The sequence below is a fragment of the Vicugna pacos genome, chromosome 11, assembly GCF_048564905.1.
Source record: "Vicugna pacos chromosome 11, VicPac4, whole genome shotgun sequence".
Lineage (NCBI taxonomy): Eukaryota > Metazoa > Chordata > Mammalia > Artiodactyla > Camelidae > Vicugna > Vicugna pacos.
This window is the reverse complement of record NC_132997.1, coordinates 74,827,489-74,845,723: the sequence shown is the minus strand read 5'-3', so window position 1 is coordinate 74,845,723 and position 18,235 is coordinate 74,827,489. Positions and strand designations below refer to the sequence as shown.

Genomic DNA, 18,235 nt, shown 5'->3' with positions numbered 1-18,235 from the left:
AGATTCAGGCCTCCCTTGAGGAGACCTGCCTACTGTGAATTCAGATGCTACTTCAGAGAATTCTACTGATTAATGAATAATGCTTTTTCCTACTTTTCAGGGTTGATTTCCTCTTCCCCTTAGGTCTGAAGTGATAGGCTGTCATTATCTACTTTCTTTTCAAAAAATTTAATGGCTTAAGAACAAATTATCCTTCCTCACAATTCTGTGAGTCAGGAAGTTGGGCAGGGTCAGCTGGGGTGAGGGCCAGGGAGTTCTGCTCCACGTGACATCAGCAGGTGTCACTCACACTGCTGTCTGGGCTGGGCTGGTAGGTCCCCAAAGTCTTCACTTGTTTATCTGGTGCCTCGGGGCTCTTCCACGGGCCTCTCCATGGGGCACATTGGGCTTCCTCAGAGCCATGGTGGTCTCAAGGTAGTCAGATTTCTTACATGGTGACTGGCTTCCCCCAGAGTCAGAGTGGAAGCTAGATGGCCTCTTTAAGGCTAAGCCGGACCTGGCCCATATTCTGCCAGTCGAAGCAAATCACAAAGCCAGCCCTGACTCAGGGGAGGCAAAATAGATTCCACCTCTTGATGGGTGGAGTATCACATGCACATACAGAGAAGAAAGAAAATGATGGCAGCCATCTGGGGATCAGCTACCACACCCCTTTAACTACCACACTCACTTAAAGAGCACATGCTCATTTCTTTTCTTTTATTCTTATTTTTTATTGTCGTGTAGTCGATTTACAATGTTAGCTTCAGGTGTACGGCAGAGCAATTCAGTTATACATATACATACATATGTATATATTTTTTTCCATTTCTTTTCCTTTACAGCTCATTACAAGAAACTGAACATAGTTCCCTGTGCTATATAGGAGGTCCTTGTTGTTTATCTGTTTCATATATAGTAATATGCATCATTAATCCCAGGCTCTTAATCTACCCCTCCTTCACCCCTCCCCCCTGGCAACACAGTTTGTTTTCTATGTCCATGAGTCTATTTCTGGTTTGTAAATAAAATTTGGTTTTTTTTTTTAGATTCCACATATAAGTAACATCATGTATTATTTGTTTTCCTCTGTTTGACTTACTTCGCTTAGTGTGATCATCTTTAGGTCCATCTATGTTGCTGCAAATGGCATTATTCCATTCTTTTTATGGCTGAGTAATATTCCACTGTGTATGTATATATACACCACATCTTCTTTATCCAGTCATCTGTGTATGGACATTTAGGTTGTTTCCATGTCGTGGCTATTGTAAATAGTGCTGCTGTGAACACTGGGGTGCATGAAGAGCACCTGCTCATTTCTTAGCCTTGGATAAACCCCAGGTATCGAACACTGTTCTCATTTTACACAGCTCTTCTCAGCCTCTTTTATGCCCCCAGATTATTTTGCCTCATGATCTCCATCCTAAGACATAACATCTTCCTTCCATTCAACTTACACCCTCTCTGAATACTTGTTTCAGAAAGCTACATTCCCAAGTATGGACCTCAAATGAATTTTCACTAAGGCTTGTTGTCATTTTGTGTTCTGATATGATAATGATCCCTTAGAACTTGTAATATATGCGTAATATAAGACTGACAACCCTTTAAAAAATTTTTTTTGTTAAGAGCCAAATGGTACAGATTTTCAGTGTCTGGGCCATGCAGTCTGTGTTGCAACTACTCAGCTCTGTCATATAGCAGAAGCAGTCATAGAAAACACGTGAATGAAGGAACAGTTCTGTATTCCAATAAAACTATATTTACAAATATAGGCAGCGGGCCAGATTTGGCCCAGAGGCTTTGGTCTTTCTGATCCCTGCTTTAGACTAAGGGCTAAGTTTATCTTTCAGTTTATTTTGTCTAATGATTAGCTGTTTGACTTTCAGAAAGTCACTCTTCTTTGCAATTCCCTTTACTCATAAATAAAAGTATCAAAGTAACCAAGAATAAAATAACCCCTCGTGCCCGTAGTTGTGAAGATGCCACACATCTTTAAAAATCTTTAGAGGAAATGCCCGGAACAGCCATAAGCTGGGTTGTTTCTCTGTGATCTCAGAGCCCTGCTGATATTTCCATGACTTTGTGTCTTTCCAGGGGTCTCTCTGTCTCCCCAGTCTGTGTATCCTCCATGTGTCTCTGAATCTATGTGGGCCAGTGTCTTTATCTGTCTTTACATATGTGCGTTTCTCTCTGTGCTCAGGGCTTCACTGCTCCTCCATTTCCATTTTGCATATTCTTGTGTCTCTCTTTTGCATTCTCTGTGTATACGTACATTTGTCTCTTCTTTTTGCCTAAATCTCTCCCCTGACTGTGATGCTCAATAGCTATGTATCTTCACTATTTTCCTTTTTAATTAAAAAAAATCCCTATTCTTAAGTTTCAAAATAGGGTATTTTATATACTTTTCAAATTTTAGAAAAATTTTTATTAATGTACAATGAGATGTCATATGTAGCACAGAATCTAGTGTATAGTAGGCACCCAATAATTATTATATTCTTTCATCTGGCTTCCCCTTTATGGAACTGCCTAAGTTGGATTTTTTTTCACATGGGTCAGTGATTCTCAACAGAGGAAGAGGTACCTCTGTATTTATGTATAACACCTTGTTACTCTCTCTCACCTTTATCTAGGACACTGGCTCTTGGCCTCCTCGTCATTACTATGTTTGTACATATCTTGGGAACTAATGAAAGTAGAGAGTCAAAGACCAGGCAAGACATTGGTGGCTCAGTTGACCTTTTGCTCAGCCACCCAGGGATGATCTGGTAACTCCCACAGGCTCTTTCTCTTTTGTTCGCTCTACAAGTATTTACTGAGCACTCATCATGCCCTAGGTGATGGGGAGACCGAAGTGAACACAGCAGACACAGTCTCTGCCCTCCTGAAGCTTATGGCTTCCTGGGAGAAATGGACATAAATAAGTAGCCAAACAAGAGTGGGACAGAGGATGCAGTGACTGAATACAGATGAGAAGAAGGTCTCTCCAAGATGCCTTTCAAGGTGAGACCTAAAGGATGAGAAGAAGCCAGTTCAGGAGGGAAGCAGAGGGAGCCTGTTCTGGTCGGAGGGCTAAGACTGCACCAGCTGAGCCGTTAGGAGCTGGATGGAGGCTGGTGTGGCTGGAGGAGGGCAGCGAGATGGGAAGCAGACAAAGCCAGGCTCCCAGGCCAGGAGTGATAAAGGGTCTGGGTTTCATTCTAACATAATGGGAAACCACCACAGGGTTTTAGGCAGGAGAATGGCTCATCTGATTTATATATTTAAAGAGGACTCTGGCTATGGTGTGGGCAAATTCGATTGGTGGGGGCAAGTGGGGAGGCAGAGAAAGGAGGCTCTCCAGAGATAGTGGCAGTGGGGGAAGAAAGAAGGGAAAAGATTTGAAATATTTTAAGAGGTAGAAATGACAGGACCAGCCAATGAATTAGATGTGAAGACAAGGGGGTGGGAGAACCAAGGCTGACACCAGGTTCCTGGCTTTAGCACTCAGATGCCCATTGCAGGGAGGAGAGGGCCGAGCGATCGATAGTTCCATTTTGGACACGTTCCATCAGAGATGACTGTGGGGCACGCAGGGGGAGATGTCAAGAAGGCAGTCGGATATATGGGTCTGAGCTTGGACTGGGGATTTGGGTTGGAGATATAAATTTGGAAGTTGTCAGTCATGGGAACAGATGTTATTCCCTAGTGAAAGGGGACGGAGACAGGGGCCCAGGATCAGGCCCGGGGACTCCAACATTAAGAGGGAAATAACCTTTAAAAATTGTATAAAAAATAAAAATTGCATATCAATGTATTAAAGAAATTTTTGTGACTTGATCAGTTCTTTACTTAATAAAACATCATTATGTCTATTGGAGGGGAAAAAAAGAGAGCAGGAAGAGGAGGAAGAGCCTGCAGAGAGGAAAAGAGGGGGGACCAGAGACAAAGAAGAAAAACCAGAGGAGGGTGGCATCCTCAGAGCAGAGAGAGCAGAGTGTTTCCAGAGGGAAGTGGCCAGCGGTGCAGGCCACTGTGAGCCGGATGCAGCCGAAGGGCCCCGGGAGACAGGACAGAAAGGGCATCCTTAGTTGTGGCCACTTGAAAGCCACTAATGATCATAACAAGAGCAGCTCTGCTAGAGTTGGAGGACTGGGGGATGGAATGTGGATTGGGGTGCAGTACATGGGCCGTGAGAAAGTGGGGGCAGGTTGTGAAGACAACTCTTTGAGTTTAGTTACAAAGAGGAATAAAGAAATACACAGCAGACGATGAGAGGTCCCGGGTAGGGTGTTTGGGGATGAGAACTATTAGAGTATGTTTGGCAATTCAAAATGAGCACTCCGGAGAGTGAGAGCTTGTGGCTCAGTTTTTTTAAATAATGATGGGAACTTATAATTGTGTAACTCTTCACAGTTTGCCGAATGTTATCACACACTCCGTCTCATCCTTGCGGAGTTCAGGTGAGGAAGCTGAAGCTTAGAGGAACTGAGTGATAAGCTCAAGGTCAGAGCCGGAAAGTGGAGGCCCAGACCCCATGCTCAGCCTGCTAGAGCCCAAGGCCCCTCCCTGTCCCTGTCTGCAGCAGCCCCTCCCAGGGGACCGGCGGGACAGTTGGGCAGTACTCACACAAGAATGGTTTGTGCCCTGCTGGCGTCTCATGAGCAGATTTTTGAATTGCTGCCGAGCCAATTACCTCTGCTACTGGCCCAGCCTCTGATATTATGAAGTCGCAGCTGCTTTCCAAGAACATACGACCCTGTCCCACTTCCTAAGCCTGTTTAACTGAGCTTCAAAGCCTCCTGAATTTCTAGAAGCATCCAACAATCTCGGGCACATGCCAGAGAGAGGAGATGGTGAAATCCCATGTCCCTTACGTCCAGCTCCCCGGGTCAGTGACTGTGGCTCACCTCTGTACCTGTCTCCACAGCTGTAAAATCCTAGGATTGTCGTGAGGATGAGATGAGGTAGTGGGAATAAAGTTCTCAGAAGGGTGCTTGGTGCGTGGTGACTGCTCTGTGAGGACTACCCATGATTGTTTTCCTTCACTCACTCACTCACTCACTCTTAGGGACAGACATTTGTTGGGGACTTTCTCTATGCTTGCATGGCTCTAGGCACAGCAAATGCAGAGATACACCCACGTGCTTCAAGGAGCATATGTTTTAATGAGGGGAAGTGATGTTAGAACACAAACAATTCTGCCCCGAGGGAATAAGCAAGGTGTAAAACGCTGTGGGTGTCCGGGGAAGAGAAGATCACATCTAGCCCAGGAGGTGGGGCAGGCTTTATGGGAGGAGAGGACGGCGGGGAGAACATCCCCCACGGGAGGGGGTGGGATGGTAAGGAACCCACTGGAGCATCAGCTTCTTGGAGAAGAGGGGGAGGGGATAAGACTGGCTGTCCTGGTGGGAGACTGTGAGAGGCTTGGATACCAGTGCAGCAGGCCCAGCAAAGGGCAGCCCAGGTGGAGGGAAGAAGTGGCAGGTCCATGCCCCACCTCCTGGCCTTGCACCACGGTGTGCTGGGACCCCTACCTGGGAGCCATTGGTCTGGCTTCGTGTCTCCTTGCTGGGGAGGGTGAAACAGAGAGGTAAGAGTGTCAGGATTCATCCCAGGCTGCCATGTAAGTTTGGGGGGTTCTCTATGGCACATGCTCACTATAACAGATGGGGGAATTTGGGCTACCCCCCACCCCTTAGGGGGTGCCCTGGAACTAGCACCCCCAGGTTCTTCAAAGAAGCCATGATCTAGGGCCACCCGCTCCCCAAGGGCCACCACCATGGAAGCAGGGACCTTGTGTGCACACCCACCACCCAAGATTCAAGGTGAAAGGACCAGCCTCAATATGGGTGGAACTTCCACTGGGATTGTCTCCAGGGGGTGGTGAAGATACTCTGGGAGACCCAAGGGACACAGGGTGCGAAGGATGAGTGTCAGCGCTGGACTTTATGTGTGGCTCCTCAGCCATAGCCTGGGGCTAGGGAAGAAGGGGGACCCACCCGCTCTGTCCACCCCCTGAGGTTAGTTAGACTCAAGGCCCTATTTCAAGAGCAATAGACTGAGAAGGGCTCTCTCACAGCACCTAGTCCAGGGCCTTTTACACTCTGGCTCTGGAACCCCTTGTTTAAACATGTTATGGAATGTGATGCCTAAGGTCACAAAAGTAACCTCTGGAAGAGTCAAGACCTGCAGAGAAGCAAATGAAATCAAGGACGAGGAAGTGCTTTATAAACTCCCAAGTGTTGTGGAAACGTAGGGTTACGATCTCCTCTGTTTACGTGACGTTCTTGGGCATTTCCCATGGCCGCTGCTTTGGAAGAGACCATCAGAAGAAACTGCAGAGGACTAGGAGTGCTGGCATCGTAGACAGTGTGGAAGGAGCACAGGACTCGAAGACAGTGAGAAGCCTCATGCTGCCCTGTGCGAGCTGTGTAACCTTGGACAGCTCACTTTGCCTCTCTGAGCCTTTGTTTCCTTTTCTAGAAAAATGCCTTCTCTACCTTCTTTCTGGGATTATCGGGGCTCAGCTGAGGCAATGCATGGGAAAGTGCTTTTAGCAAGGCCAGCGCCCCAGAACTATAGTGTCTTTTGAGGAGCAGTATTGGTAGTAAACAGAAGACCCAGAAGCTTTGAGGACTAGTCTTTAGCACCTGGAAACCACTTCCTGCCCCTGCGAGCTGGAGCCAGCTGCTGGCCGTGCTGGAACCCAAGCGTTCTGTCTCGTCTCTCCTGCCTAAACACGTCCCATAGGTCATGCCGCGCCCTCGACGCACAGCCCTCAGACACTCTTCGTCAAGGCGACTAAGGTGCAAGCTTCCATCACCGGGTGCTGACTCAGCCCCCAGTGAGCTCTGTCTCCCCTTTCACACACTGTGGATGCCAGAAGGCACCAGGCCAGTCACTCAGCATCCCCCATACTTCACTGGCTCTGCATCTTGGTGACGAAGGAGAGGGCCAAATTGGATCTGTTTCAGCAAAGCAAGAAGTGATTTCTCTCATAGACCTTGGAGAGTTCTTTCCGCCCTCCCCCTGTCCACCCCTCCTCCTCCGGGGTATTCTCAGCTGGGGACCGTCCAGAGGCTGGCAGCTGAACTTCACTCAGGATGTGCGTGCTTGGGTTAAAACAAAGGCAGGAGGCTGGGAACTAATGGACGGGGGTTGGCCGGGTTCCTTTGGAGAGCCTGGCAAGCTGGTGTTCCAGGAGGTAGGAGGAGACTTCAGACATTCGTGGCTGTGCTGCCCGGGGTGACCTTGGGCACACCACTCTCTCCAGATGGAAAGGCGATGGGAAGAAATTGCCTGCAGGACACCTAAGCCCTTATGACTCAGACATGGGCTCTGAGGATTTACTCATACAATGGCAACAAGTATTTGCTGAGCACCTGTTTTGTGCCAGGCACTGTTCGAGGCCCTGGGGAACAAAGCAGACAAAAAGTTCTGCCTTTGTGTAGCTGACATTCTAGTGGGATCAAACAGGGAAGGAAGAGATACACAGGAGTTCAGAGAATTGTCAGCTGGGGTAAAGCCACAAGAAAGAGAGCAGGGGTGAGAAATGAGGAATGCAGGGTGGTGGTGGTGGCAAGTTTCAGGAGAGTGGGCAGGAAAGCCTCACTGAGGAGGGAAGGGATGATTGCGCAAGGGCTGAAGGAGGAGAAGGAGGGAGACAGCCATGTGGATATCTGGAGGAAAAGCATCCTGGGCAGAAGTCCCCGAGGCAAGAGCATGCAGCAAGGAGATCGTGTGGTTGTGGGAGAGTCAAGCAAGAGAGAGATGAGGACTGAGGAGCACTTTCGTCTTTTGTTTTGAGTCCCTAAGAAAAGATCCAGCAGGTCTCCCTGATGACTTTAGAGGTGTTCAGAATCTCCTGTTTCTGATTTCATACTACTGTTTAAATACTGGGACTTTCTATTGAGAGAGTCATTCCAAACCTCAGTGACAAAGCTTTCTGCTCTACCAGGGCTCATTCACACAAGGGCTGGCTCTTGGGATAGCAGAGAGGGCCTGGGTTCGAGTCCCAGCACCTGACACTTACTAGCTGTGTTATCTTGGGACGGGCACTCAACCTCTCTGAGCCTCACTTTCCCTAACGAAGTTTGTCAGTTGCCTCATCTGTAAAAAAATGGGTTAATAATACAGCCTACATCACGTGATTGTTGTTAGATTTAAGTGAATGAGATTATAAATATGAAGGTGTCTTTTACATTGAAATCGGCAAGATAAATGTCAGGGAGTTTTTTGTTTTCTTCAGCAAAGCCTGTCACTGGCTGCCCACTCCCCTCCACTGCCCTGCTCCTTATATTGTGTCCCATGTGGGCCCAGTTGACTCTCACTTTGCCTGTGTCCGTATCTGATTCAGGGATACTCGTCAAACACCCGGAAACCCTGAGGTGGGCAGCCAAGGGCTCCCCAGGAATACAGTGGTGCCGTTGGAATGTTCTGGGGCAGAATTGTCCCCACGTTGACCTGTCCGGGAGGACTCTGAGCCCATTGCTCTGGTCGGGTGCAACCAGTGGGCCCAGCTGCTCATCCTCAACGTCCCCTCCCCCTTCCTTCTCCAGGTACAACGGCCCCAACCTGGTTCTGAAGTACGACCGGGCCCAGAAGCGGTTGGTGAACATCGCGGTGGACGAGCGCAGCTCCCCCTACTACGCGCTGCGGGACCGGCAGGGCAACGCCATCGGGGTCACAGCCTGCGACATCGACGGGGATGGCCGTGAGGAGATCTACTTCCTCAACACCAACAATGCCTTCTCGGGTAAGGGTTTGGGGCCTCAGGCCCCCTGCCTCCCACCTCCTCCCTCGCAGCAACCACGAAAGGTCAGCCTTCCTCGGGCTACTGCCACCGGCTCCCCCAGCCACAGTTCCTGCTGCCTCCAGGACCCTGCTCTGTCCCAGCGGAGACACCCCAGGAGGACCCCTTCTCCTCTTATGCGTGAAGCTTTTTCTCATCTCCCAGCCCCCAGGCCTGGAGAGGGAGGCCTTGAGCAGAAGACCAGTCCTCTCCCTTGGACTTTATCCTCTTCACCTCCCAAGTCCTCCTGACCCCCCGCTCTTCTCCCCACTGCTCCTGCCGTGGCTCAGCCACTCAGCACTTCTCACCTCCGAGGTCCACCCTTGGCCCCCTGCATGCTGCTTCCAGGGGATCTTTCTAAAGTGCTTTGAAATCCCTCCAGGGCCCCCCACAGCTTTCAGCTGAGCTCAGTTTTTCACTCCACATTCCTGCCGAGCCCCTACTCCGTGCCAGACTAAAAACGCTAGGTGCTGGGGATAGAACTTGGAGAAAGATAAACCTTGAGTTTCTGGGATCTTTCCCAGCCCAGAGGCCATCCCAGTCAGCAGGGGTCTGTGTTAATGCAGATTCTGACGCAGCAGGCCTGTCTGGGCCCGAGATCCTGTATTGCTAAGGCTCTCGGGCTATGATGCTGCTGCTGGTCCAGGGACCACGCTTTGGGTAGCGAGGTCGTACGTACCAAGCAATGGCTGACAGAAACTGATGCCCAGAAGGCTGCATAATAGTAGCAATAATGATACTAATTATACAGCTGATACTTAAGTAGCACCTACTATGTGCCAGGCCTGGATCTGAGTGCTTTGTATTAGTCACCTCATGTAAGCCTCACAACAGCTCAATTATGTAGGTACTGATGTAGCCCACTTTATAGTTGAGGAAACTGAGGCACAAAGAGATCACATAACTTGCCCAAGGCCATACAACTTGTAAGTCCCAGGATTCAAACCCAGGTGTTTGACACCAGATCCAACCTCTTAATCAACACACTCTATGGCCTTACTCAATCTGACACCCTCGGGGCCTAGTGGAGAGCCAGACTCATAGTTAATGCTCAAGACAATGTTCTTGGAGCTGCAGGTCCAAGTCTGCTCCCGTGGGACCATAACATCTGCAGGGAAGTTCGAGGCCATGGCTTCCTCCTGGAGGATGCAGGACCGCTTGTCCCTGCAGGGCCAGGTTGAATGTGCACTGGACTCTTCCTGATGGCAGCAGGCAGCAAGGGGTTGGTCTGGACAACACTCTGTGGTTCAGACATGTGAATTCATCATCCTGAATCCTCCCAACCTTGTGGAGGCAGGTGATTACCTGGCTGTGGGGACCACCTTCCCTGCTCACACACACACACACACACACACACACAAGGCTTTCCCCATGGGCCCATAATGTTGCCCTACTGGTTGCTGAGCCCAAGCCAGGATCCAGCCCCAGACTGCCCCAATATTGAGCCCTGCCAGTTGCATGAATGGGAGAGGAGAGGAAGAGGTTGGGGCTGGTGCCAAGGGCAGGGGCAGGCGGAGCTGACTGGCTGACAGCCAGACTTGCGCAGCCAAGAAACAATGAGCCACAGCCCCGAGTGGTGTTTTATGGGTTTTCATCTCATCTTGCCACCAAGTGAGGCCTGAGAGATAGTAATTATCCTTACACAAATATCAGGGCATGATTACCCAGCTGGATTTACTGCCCTCTCCAACCAAGCCAAGATTGGATTAGGATGCAATTAATTGATGGGCTGATCAACCCTTTAATGTGGGGCAAGGTCAGGAGGGGAGCAGCCACACGGGACAGCTATGGAAGGGGTGAGTCCCCAGAAGGATGCTGGAGGGAACAGAAATGCAGAAGCGGGTGTTGAACGTGGGCTCAGCGGGCAGGATGCCAGAGGAAGGGGACAGACTCTTTCCTACTCACTGAACACAGAGTACCTGGGCTGGGACCTGTCAGGTGTCTCTGAAGCAGCAGCCTCTCCCAGGCTCTTAGAGTGTTTCATTGTGACTCCTAGAGCAGTGGTGCTCAGCCCAGGCTGCACTGCACATTAGAACTTCCTGGGGAGCTTTGAACACTCCCAGTTTCCAAGGTGCATCTCAGCCCAGTCCAATCCAAACCTCTGGGGGCAGGACCCAGTTATGAGAGTGGAGAGCTCTCCAGGCAAATCTCCTGTGCAGTCAAGGTTGAGGGCCATACCCCAGAGTCATGCTGGTTCCATGCTCAGCCTAACCACCACCCCATTCACTCGCTAGTGAATTCATTCCTTGAATAAGTATTTATTGAGCACCTACCGTTTGCTGGGCACTATTCTAGGCATTGAGGATAATACGCCCAATGAATGAAACAGACAAAAATCCTGCCCTCTCTCCCCAACTCAGCCATATATTTCTCTAGGAATCTGACTCCTCTCTCCTAGCCCGTGGACTCTAAGCTCCTTGAGAACAAGGTCCCTGTATTGGTTATTTTGTATCCCACTTTGGCCCAGCCAGACCTTGAGCATCCTAAGAGTTCGATTAAAACTTAATAAATAAATCGAGGGAGAACAGACAAGGAACGAGCCGTTAGGCCTGAGAGGTTTGCCAACTGAGAGAAGACAAGGAGAGGCAGGCAGAATGAGCCCCCCGGAAGGTCCTGGACTTCCTGGCCTTGAGGGCACAAGTGTTTATCTGAGAGAGGCTGGAGCTGGGTCCCCAGAGCTGGGGTAAGGGTGACAGTGCCCAGCAGCCTCAGCTACAGGCATGCACCTCCCAGTGACCTTCCGTGTGTCTGAGTTAATTTTTCAGTTGAGTGATTCCATTGATTCATTGACAGTGGGTGGGGTGTGAAGCTGGGACATTTGTGTCATGTCAGCACTTCCCTGGGTCCAACTGGCACGACGCTCAGCCATTGCCACCCTGCCCACTATGGGGAACCTGAGATCCTCTCCAGCGGCCCCAGCCAGCCCATACCTGCCTATGGCTTATGACTGGGGGTCCTTTAGCCCGGGCCTGAGCATTGGAGGGTGCTATGGAAGGACAGCCGCTGTCCTCTCCCTCAGCCAGCCTTGGGATGTCTGCACTGGAGTCCCGGAGGAGGGCTGGGACCCTGCATCCTGGCAGTCTCCTGTGGAAGTCAGTCTGTATAAACCTGGGCTCTGTCCCTTACCTACTGGGTGACCTTGGGCAAGATGCTTGACCTCTCTCGGTCTCCACCCTTCACCTGGAGAGCAGGAGAAATCATACCAACTTCATAAGCTCTACTCCCTCCAGTATCTCCATAGACTGTATTACCATCACCTGCCACCTTCTTTGAGCAACTCCGCCTTTCTAACTCCGTTTCCCCGACTCTCCCTGTTGCTCACCGCACTCCCACCCGAGGCCTTAGTACTTGCTATTCCCTCTGCCCGAAATGCTTTTCCCACCATTGTTCTCAGGAACCACTCCTTCCCTTCACCCAGGCCCCTCCTCTGACGATGTCTTCCCTAGACACCTTAAAATCCTACCCTATCACTCTCTGTGCCCTTAACTTGGTTCATTTCTCTTGGGAGCACTTACCACCATCTGAAAGTATGTTATGTGTTTGTTGCTCCTCTCTTCTACTCTTCTGCTAAATGCCATGGGGATAGAAACTTTGTCTTGTTTTCTGCTGTATCTCCAGGGCCAAAGACATGCTGGTGTCACTTAGTAACATTTAATACACTTATTTGAATGAACAGCTGAGACGATGAATAAAAAGCACTTATTGTGGTGCCTAGGACTCATATGTGCTCTCTAAGCAATAGCTGTTGTAATTCTGTGGCGTGAAGAAAGCCAGAACCTTTAGAGATGCCCTGCGCAGAGGGGCCACAGGCCCCAGAAGAGAAACTCTGGGAGCAAAAAGGAAAAACGACCATCATATAAACAAGACACCAGTGAGGTGAGGGCACTAGGTAGGCATGGCTCAAATGTTAAGAATTAGAAAGTAGGTAAGAGGGAGGGAACAGAGAAAGACAGACCATAATCCTAAGAGGCCGGGGCCAGGAAACCAGCATATGGCTTAACTGATCTGGAAAAGTAGTAACCATTGTGTTTCAGGCAACACTACTCTTTAAAAACCAGGTAGGAGCATGTGCGGAACAAAGAGGGGACAAGAGGCCCGTTCCAGCACCTCCCTCCACATCCAGGAACTCAGGAATAGACTGTGAGCCCCACAACTTCTTTATTTCACTCATTCAGTTCAACAGAATGGTCACTGACCATCTACCGTCTACTATCTACATATACTTCATACCCTTTCCTCCTTTTCTATACAGATAGTAGCAGCTCAGCTCACAATGCCTGCCCCTTACTTTTTTTTTTTTGTTTAACAATCAATTTTGGCCATTATTTCAAGGCAGCACACAGAGAGCATGCTCATTCTTTTTATGGCTATCTAGTACTCCATTGTGTAGATTTGCCGTTCACTAAATTGGTCCTCTATTGGTGAATATTTAGACTGCTTACAAACAGTGCCACCGAATGAATAAGCTTGTACAACATGCCATTCTCCACAGTTGCAGGTATATCTGTAAGGTAAAGTCATAGAAATGGAATTGCTGCAGCAAAGGAAAATACAGGGGTAGTTTTTATAGGCATGGCCAAATGGTCCTTCAAAGGAACGGTCGTAATTAAACTCCCATCAGCCCTGACGCAAGTGAGCTCTTCCCATTCCAGCATTCTCACCAACACGTCATCGTTTTAAAAAGTATTTGCTAATCTGATAGGAAAAAATTGGTATCAAGTATAGTGTTAATTTTCATTTTTCTTAAAATGAGTGAGGCTGAACGTATTTTTATATATTTGAGTCTCATGTCTGCTTATAGCCTTTGCCCATTTTTTTCTATTGATTATTGGCCTTCTTCTTATTGATTTGTAACACCTCTTTATAAATTAGGGAAACCAGCTCTCTGTAATGCAAGTTGTGCAGAGTTTCCTCTTGTTTGTCATTTTTCTTTTGTCTTTGCTTGTGGTGAGTTTTGCAATGCGGAAAATGTTTATTTTTATGGACTGGGATTTATCGCTCTTTTCTATGATGGCTTCTGAGCTCTGTGTTATACTTAGGCCTTCAGCAGAGCTTTTGTAACCTCTTGGAGAGGAGGCGTCAGTCACTGTGCCAGAGAGAAGAAAGGGGATCGGGGGCGCCTTGCACCTCCTGCCTCTTCTGCCTACACAGTAGATGAGGCTTCTGCCTCAAGCGTGCTCCCATTGTCCTGCAGCTCCTTTACCAGCCCCCATTCCCACTGCACCCAGATACTCAACACCTTGTTTCTCAAAGCATGTTTCGCAGCCCAGTAGCCCTGGTAACAGCCGGAAGCTCATAAAAATGCAGAATCTCAGGCCCCACCCCAGATCTATTGGACCAGAATCAGCATTTTAACAGGATGGCCAGGACTTCCTGTGCCTGGTAAAGCCCAAGACACACTGCCCTGAGTCTCCACCCTCTATTCCTAGGATCCTCTAGGCCCTGAGATGGACCCTAGAGTCTCCTGATCCCCAGCCAGGTTTCCCTTGGACAAAAAGTTCAGACTTGCAGCTCACCCGGCATGACCTTGTTTGCAGAGATGAGCTCATGAACTGCTCTGGCTCCCCACCCCCACCCTCACTGTGCCTCATTCACACGTGGCCCCAGAAGAAGCCAAGGTGGGACCAGGCTCTCAAAGCAGCACCATAAAGAGTATGAGGCCCTGAGAGCTATTTCCTTGGTTCTAACACAGAACAAGCTTCCTTGGGAACCAACCCTCCACCAGCCCCTGCCCAGCTCTTTAGTATGTTATGGGGAGCTTTGCAGTCAGACCACAGTTTGAAGCTCAGCTTTGCTGCTTAACAACAGCTTTGCAACTCTAGGCAAATGGCTTAATCCTTTGAGCCCCAGTTTCTCTCTATAAGGTGAAGAATCTATCCTCCAGACATGACTGTAGAGAGAACCAACTGAGCTAATGTGGGAGAGCATCCAGCAGGGGTTGATCAGATTTCCCTCTTCTCCATGGGGTGGAAGAAGAAAGACTGGGGTCAGAAATTATATCAGAGGACACAGGGGAGCCTGGGTTCATTCTCTTTTAAAGTGTCCTTTGCCAGAACTAGTTCTTCTTTCCCCTGGGGCCATCACTGCTTTGCTGGTTTTCCGTTGACTAAGTCTTGCAAAGCAGTTTATACTTAATATCACAGTTTCCTTCTAGGATATGGCTCGTTAAGGACCCGCAGTGGCCATGCCCTGTAATGCCCTGGCTGAGAAAGATGATGGTGGTAATAATGGTGGTGATGAGAAGGAGGATGAAGATGAGGACAGTGGTGATGACGATGATGATGGTGGTGGTGGTATTACTGTTACTGTTTATTGAACTTATCATGAGCCAGGTCTCCTTCTAAGTACTTTACTTACATTATCTAATTTAATCCTCACAACAGCCTCAGAAATAGGTGGTCATTCTCATTATCCCATTTTACAGGTTAGAAAAGGACAGGTCCACGACTTGCTCATGGTCAGCCTAGGCCAGGGATGTTGCTGGCTACTTCCCTGACCCTGCTGCTTGGCAGTAATCTCTTTGCCTTAAGAAAGTGTGGAAGATGAGCCCTCTTCCCTGCCTGGTGCACTTGCCCACCTTCTCTTTGCCACCAATACCAGACCATGAGTCAGGTCACGTCCCTGGGGAGGGGACAGCCCGGGGGAGGAGGCACTCCTTAGGAAAAGCCCTTTATTGCCCAAACTCACCCTCCCAGTGGCTCCAAGTTACCTTCTAGGGGTAGAGCTAGGTGTGGAGCAGATGACAGGATGGTGACTTGAGGGCCGTTTGCTTGATTGACACCACTGCCCTTGAGGCAGAACCTTTCTCTTTTCTGTTTGATGACTCCTCTGCCTCTGCCCCTTCTTCCTTCCACACCCAAATGTGGCTCCTCCCTGGGACTCAGTCTTTGGTGCTGGTCTTTCCCTTCTGCCCCAGCTCCTGCCTCGCTACTCTGCCAGCTTCTGTCCCTTATGATTAGTGACCTCCTGGGCATGCCTTCTCGGCCACCTTGTCATCACCTCAAATGCCAAGCTCCTGCTCCCACCCTCAGCTGGCCTGATGTCCCTGTTTCCATCCCTGTCCCCACACTGTGGACCACTTCCTTGCTTGACCCCCCAGCCAATCCCTCCTGCCCTTCCTGCTCCAACCTCCTGCACCCGAAGTTTCTTCCCCATTCCTGTTGTCACCACCTTGAATCGTGCCTGAGCTACTCCAGAGGTGTCTCCCTACTTCATTTTCTCCCTTGTTAGCCCACACCTCACTCCACTGCCAGGCAAATCTTTCAGAAACCCTGTCTTCCCCAGATCAGAAACCACCAACAGCCCCTTCACCCTCAGTCCTGGAATTAGTGGGTCCCTCCTGCCCTGCCATGCTTCTCCTCCACCCGCACTAGCCTCCTCTCTAGGCAAACTCGGTGTCCCCTCTGTGCCTTTGCCTATGCCCCTCGCCTGCCTTTAGTACCACCCCTCCTCTCTCCACAGACTAATCTGTGGAGTGCAGTGCTCAGAAGCGCAGGCTTTGGAGTCAGAAAGACCTGGGTTTGACTGTCTCCACCACTTACTAGCTCTTGGGCAATTGACTTAACCTCTCTGCCCCTCAGTTGCTCCATCTGTAAAATGAAGCTACACCACCTCTCAAGGTGGCTGTGGGGTTTAGGCAACATGATGGTTGTTTAAAAAAAAAAAAAAGAAAGTGTTTCACACAGAGCCTGGCGATACTGAGTGACGATTCAAGTCCCAGTTCAGGCGACTCCTCTGTCATGAAGCCCTCCCTGATCACTGTGGCTTCTCCCATCCTGATTGCACAGCATCTGCAGGATGTGCTGTCTTGTGCTCGGGCTTTGCTAGCTGTGGAATCATAGGCAAGTCCCCTTGCCTCTCGTGTCTCAGATCCTTCATCTGTAAATTTTGCATGAAAATAGTACCCATCTCGTGGGGTTGTGTCAGCCAGGGTCCATGATTGAATGTGTGAAGTGCCTGGCATGTAGAAGGTGCTGTAGGAATGTTAAGTAGTATTGGTTTTACTGCAGTTCCAAGGCATCTCCTCTCCCTAGCTCTCCAGTTGTCAAATGAACTATAAGTGCCCCAAGTCAGGGACTGAGACTCCTATTCCCCTGGGGCCTCCCCAGCACCGGGCAGGGGGTGGTGAGCCCCTGCGCCTCACCCACTGGGCCTTTCCACCTGGCCATCCGGCAGCAACTGGCAGCTCCACTGGGCTCGGAGACTTACAAGCCTCCTTTAATGCCAACATGCCAAAGTCAGGGTGGGAATGGGAGTCCCCAGATGTGCCACTTACAGGGGTCATGACCTCCAGAGCTGCCTGCCCTGCCCTGGAACATCCTCTGCTTCTCCCAGGCTTCTGCCCTCAGAGAGTCTCCCCCAGGGACTCAGAGAGTCCCTCCTGCAACTTACAGCCTCTCTTCTCCCGGAGCTGCTGCCCCCGACTCAGTGAGGGACCCCAGGGCAGAGTACAGCTACAAGGAGCCAGGAGGTGGGATGATGCACTGATATGGGCCAGGGGCCAGTGCCAGGTGTTTATTGCCAGTGCCATCGACCCGCACAGCTCGCTGTTTATCTGTCTTCCTGACACACCTAATTACCCAGGTTGCAGCTGCCAGAGCGTTTGCTCTTCCTAAATCACAGGCTCTCATCCCTCCTGTCGCCCAGGCCTCCGGGCCTCTGCCTGCAGAAGGGCTGCCATTGATTTTGCCGTTCCCATTTATGATCTACAAGGCTCTGCATCACTGTTGCACATTTTACCTTAATTAGTTTATTCTTCTGGGCGTCCCTGGGCAGCTCGGAAGCCAGGAGGCTGGGGCAGGGGGAGAGGCTAACAGTACACGGCACCTTAACCCCTCTGGCCACAAAGCCCAGATCCTGGCCCGACGTCAACACCCAGGACAGCAGTGTGTGAGGAGCAGTGCTAGTTCCGCAGGTGCTAACAGGTGAGCTGCAAAAAGGGGTTCCATGGCCAAGGATGGTTGGGGAAGACTGACTTAAGTCAAATTAAGCCCGTAATTTATTGCAGGACTTTTCAAAGTTTTAATGGACTCATGTTCATGGAGACTCTCCAAGAGGGGGATGGGAGGTGCAGCCTTTGCTGAACGCAGGTGGGCACGTTCTCAGGCAGCTCACAGAGTCCGGGAATCCACAAAGCATACTTTGAAAAATGTTGTCTTGGGGGAGCTGGAGGAATTGGAGGTGATGAGGCAAATAAGGGGGGGATAGAGTCACCACAGGCTCGTTTTCTCTGCTTGTCCAGCTGAGGCAGGAGCTCAGCGGCTTGAGAAATTTCTCCTGCTGAATGCACAGGTGCCCGTCAGAGCTCTGCAGAGGCCCAGCTGCCAGCCCCCTCACCCAGTCCAAGCTTCTGTGTGTCAGAGGGGGCTAGACAAGTGGGAGAAACAGTCTACAGAGGCCCTGGTTTGACAGAGAAGGGCAAGGGTCACTTGCTGGACACCTGGAAGCCTGCTAGGCTGCCCCTCAGGCATCAGGAGG

General features: G+C 50.0%; 1 protein-coding gene across 1 annotated transcript in view; it reads left to right on the top strand.

Moving 5' to 3' along the window:
- Positions 1–18,235, top strand: part of CRTAC1 (cartilage acidic protein 1) — a 134,063-nt gene that overhangs the window by 74,283 nt on the left and 41,545 nt on the right. Inside the window, exon 3 of the mRNA XM_031682761.2 lies at positions 8,526–8,722. Within this exon, the coding sequence (XP_031538621.1) occupies positions 8,526–8,722 (197 nt within the window). The remainder of the gene's footprint in view (positions 1–8,525; positions 8,723–18,235) is intronic.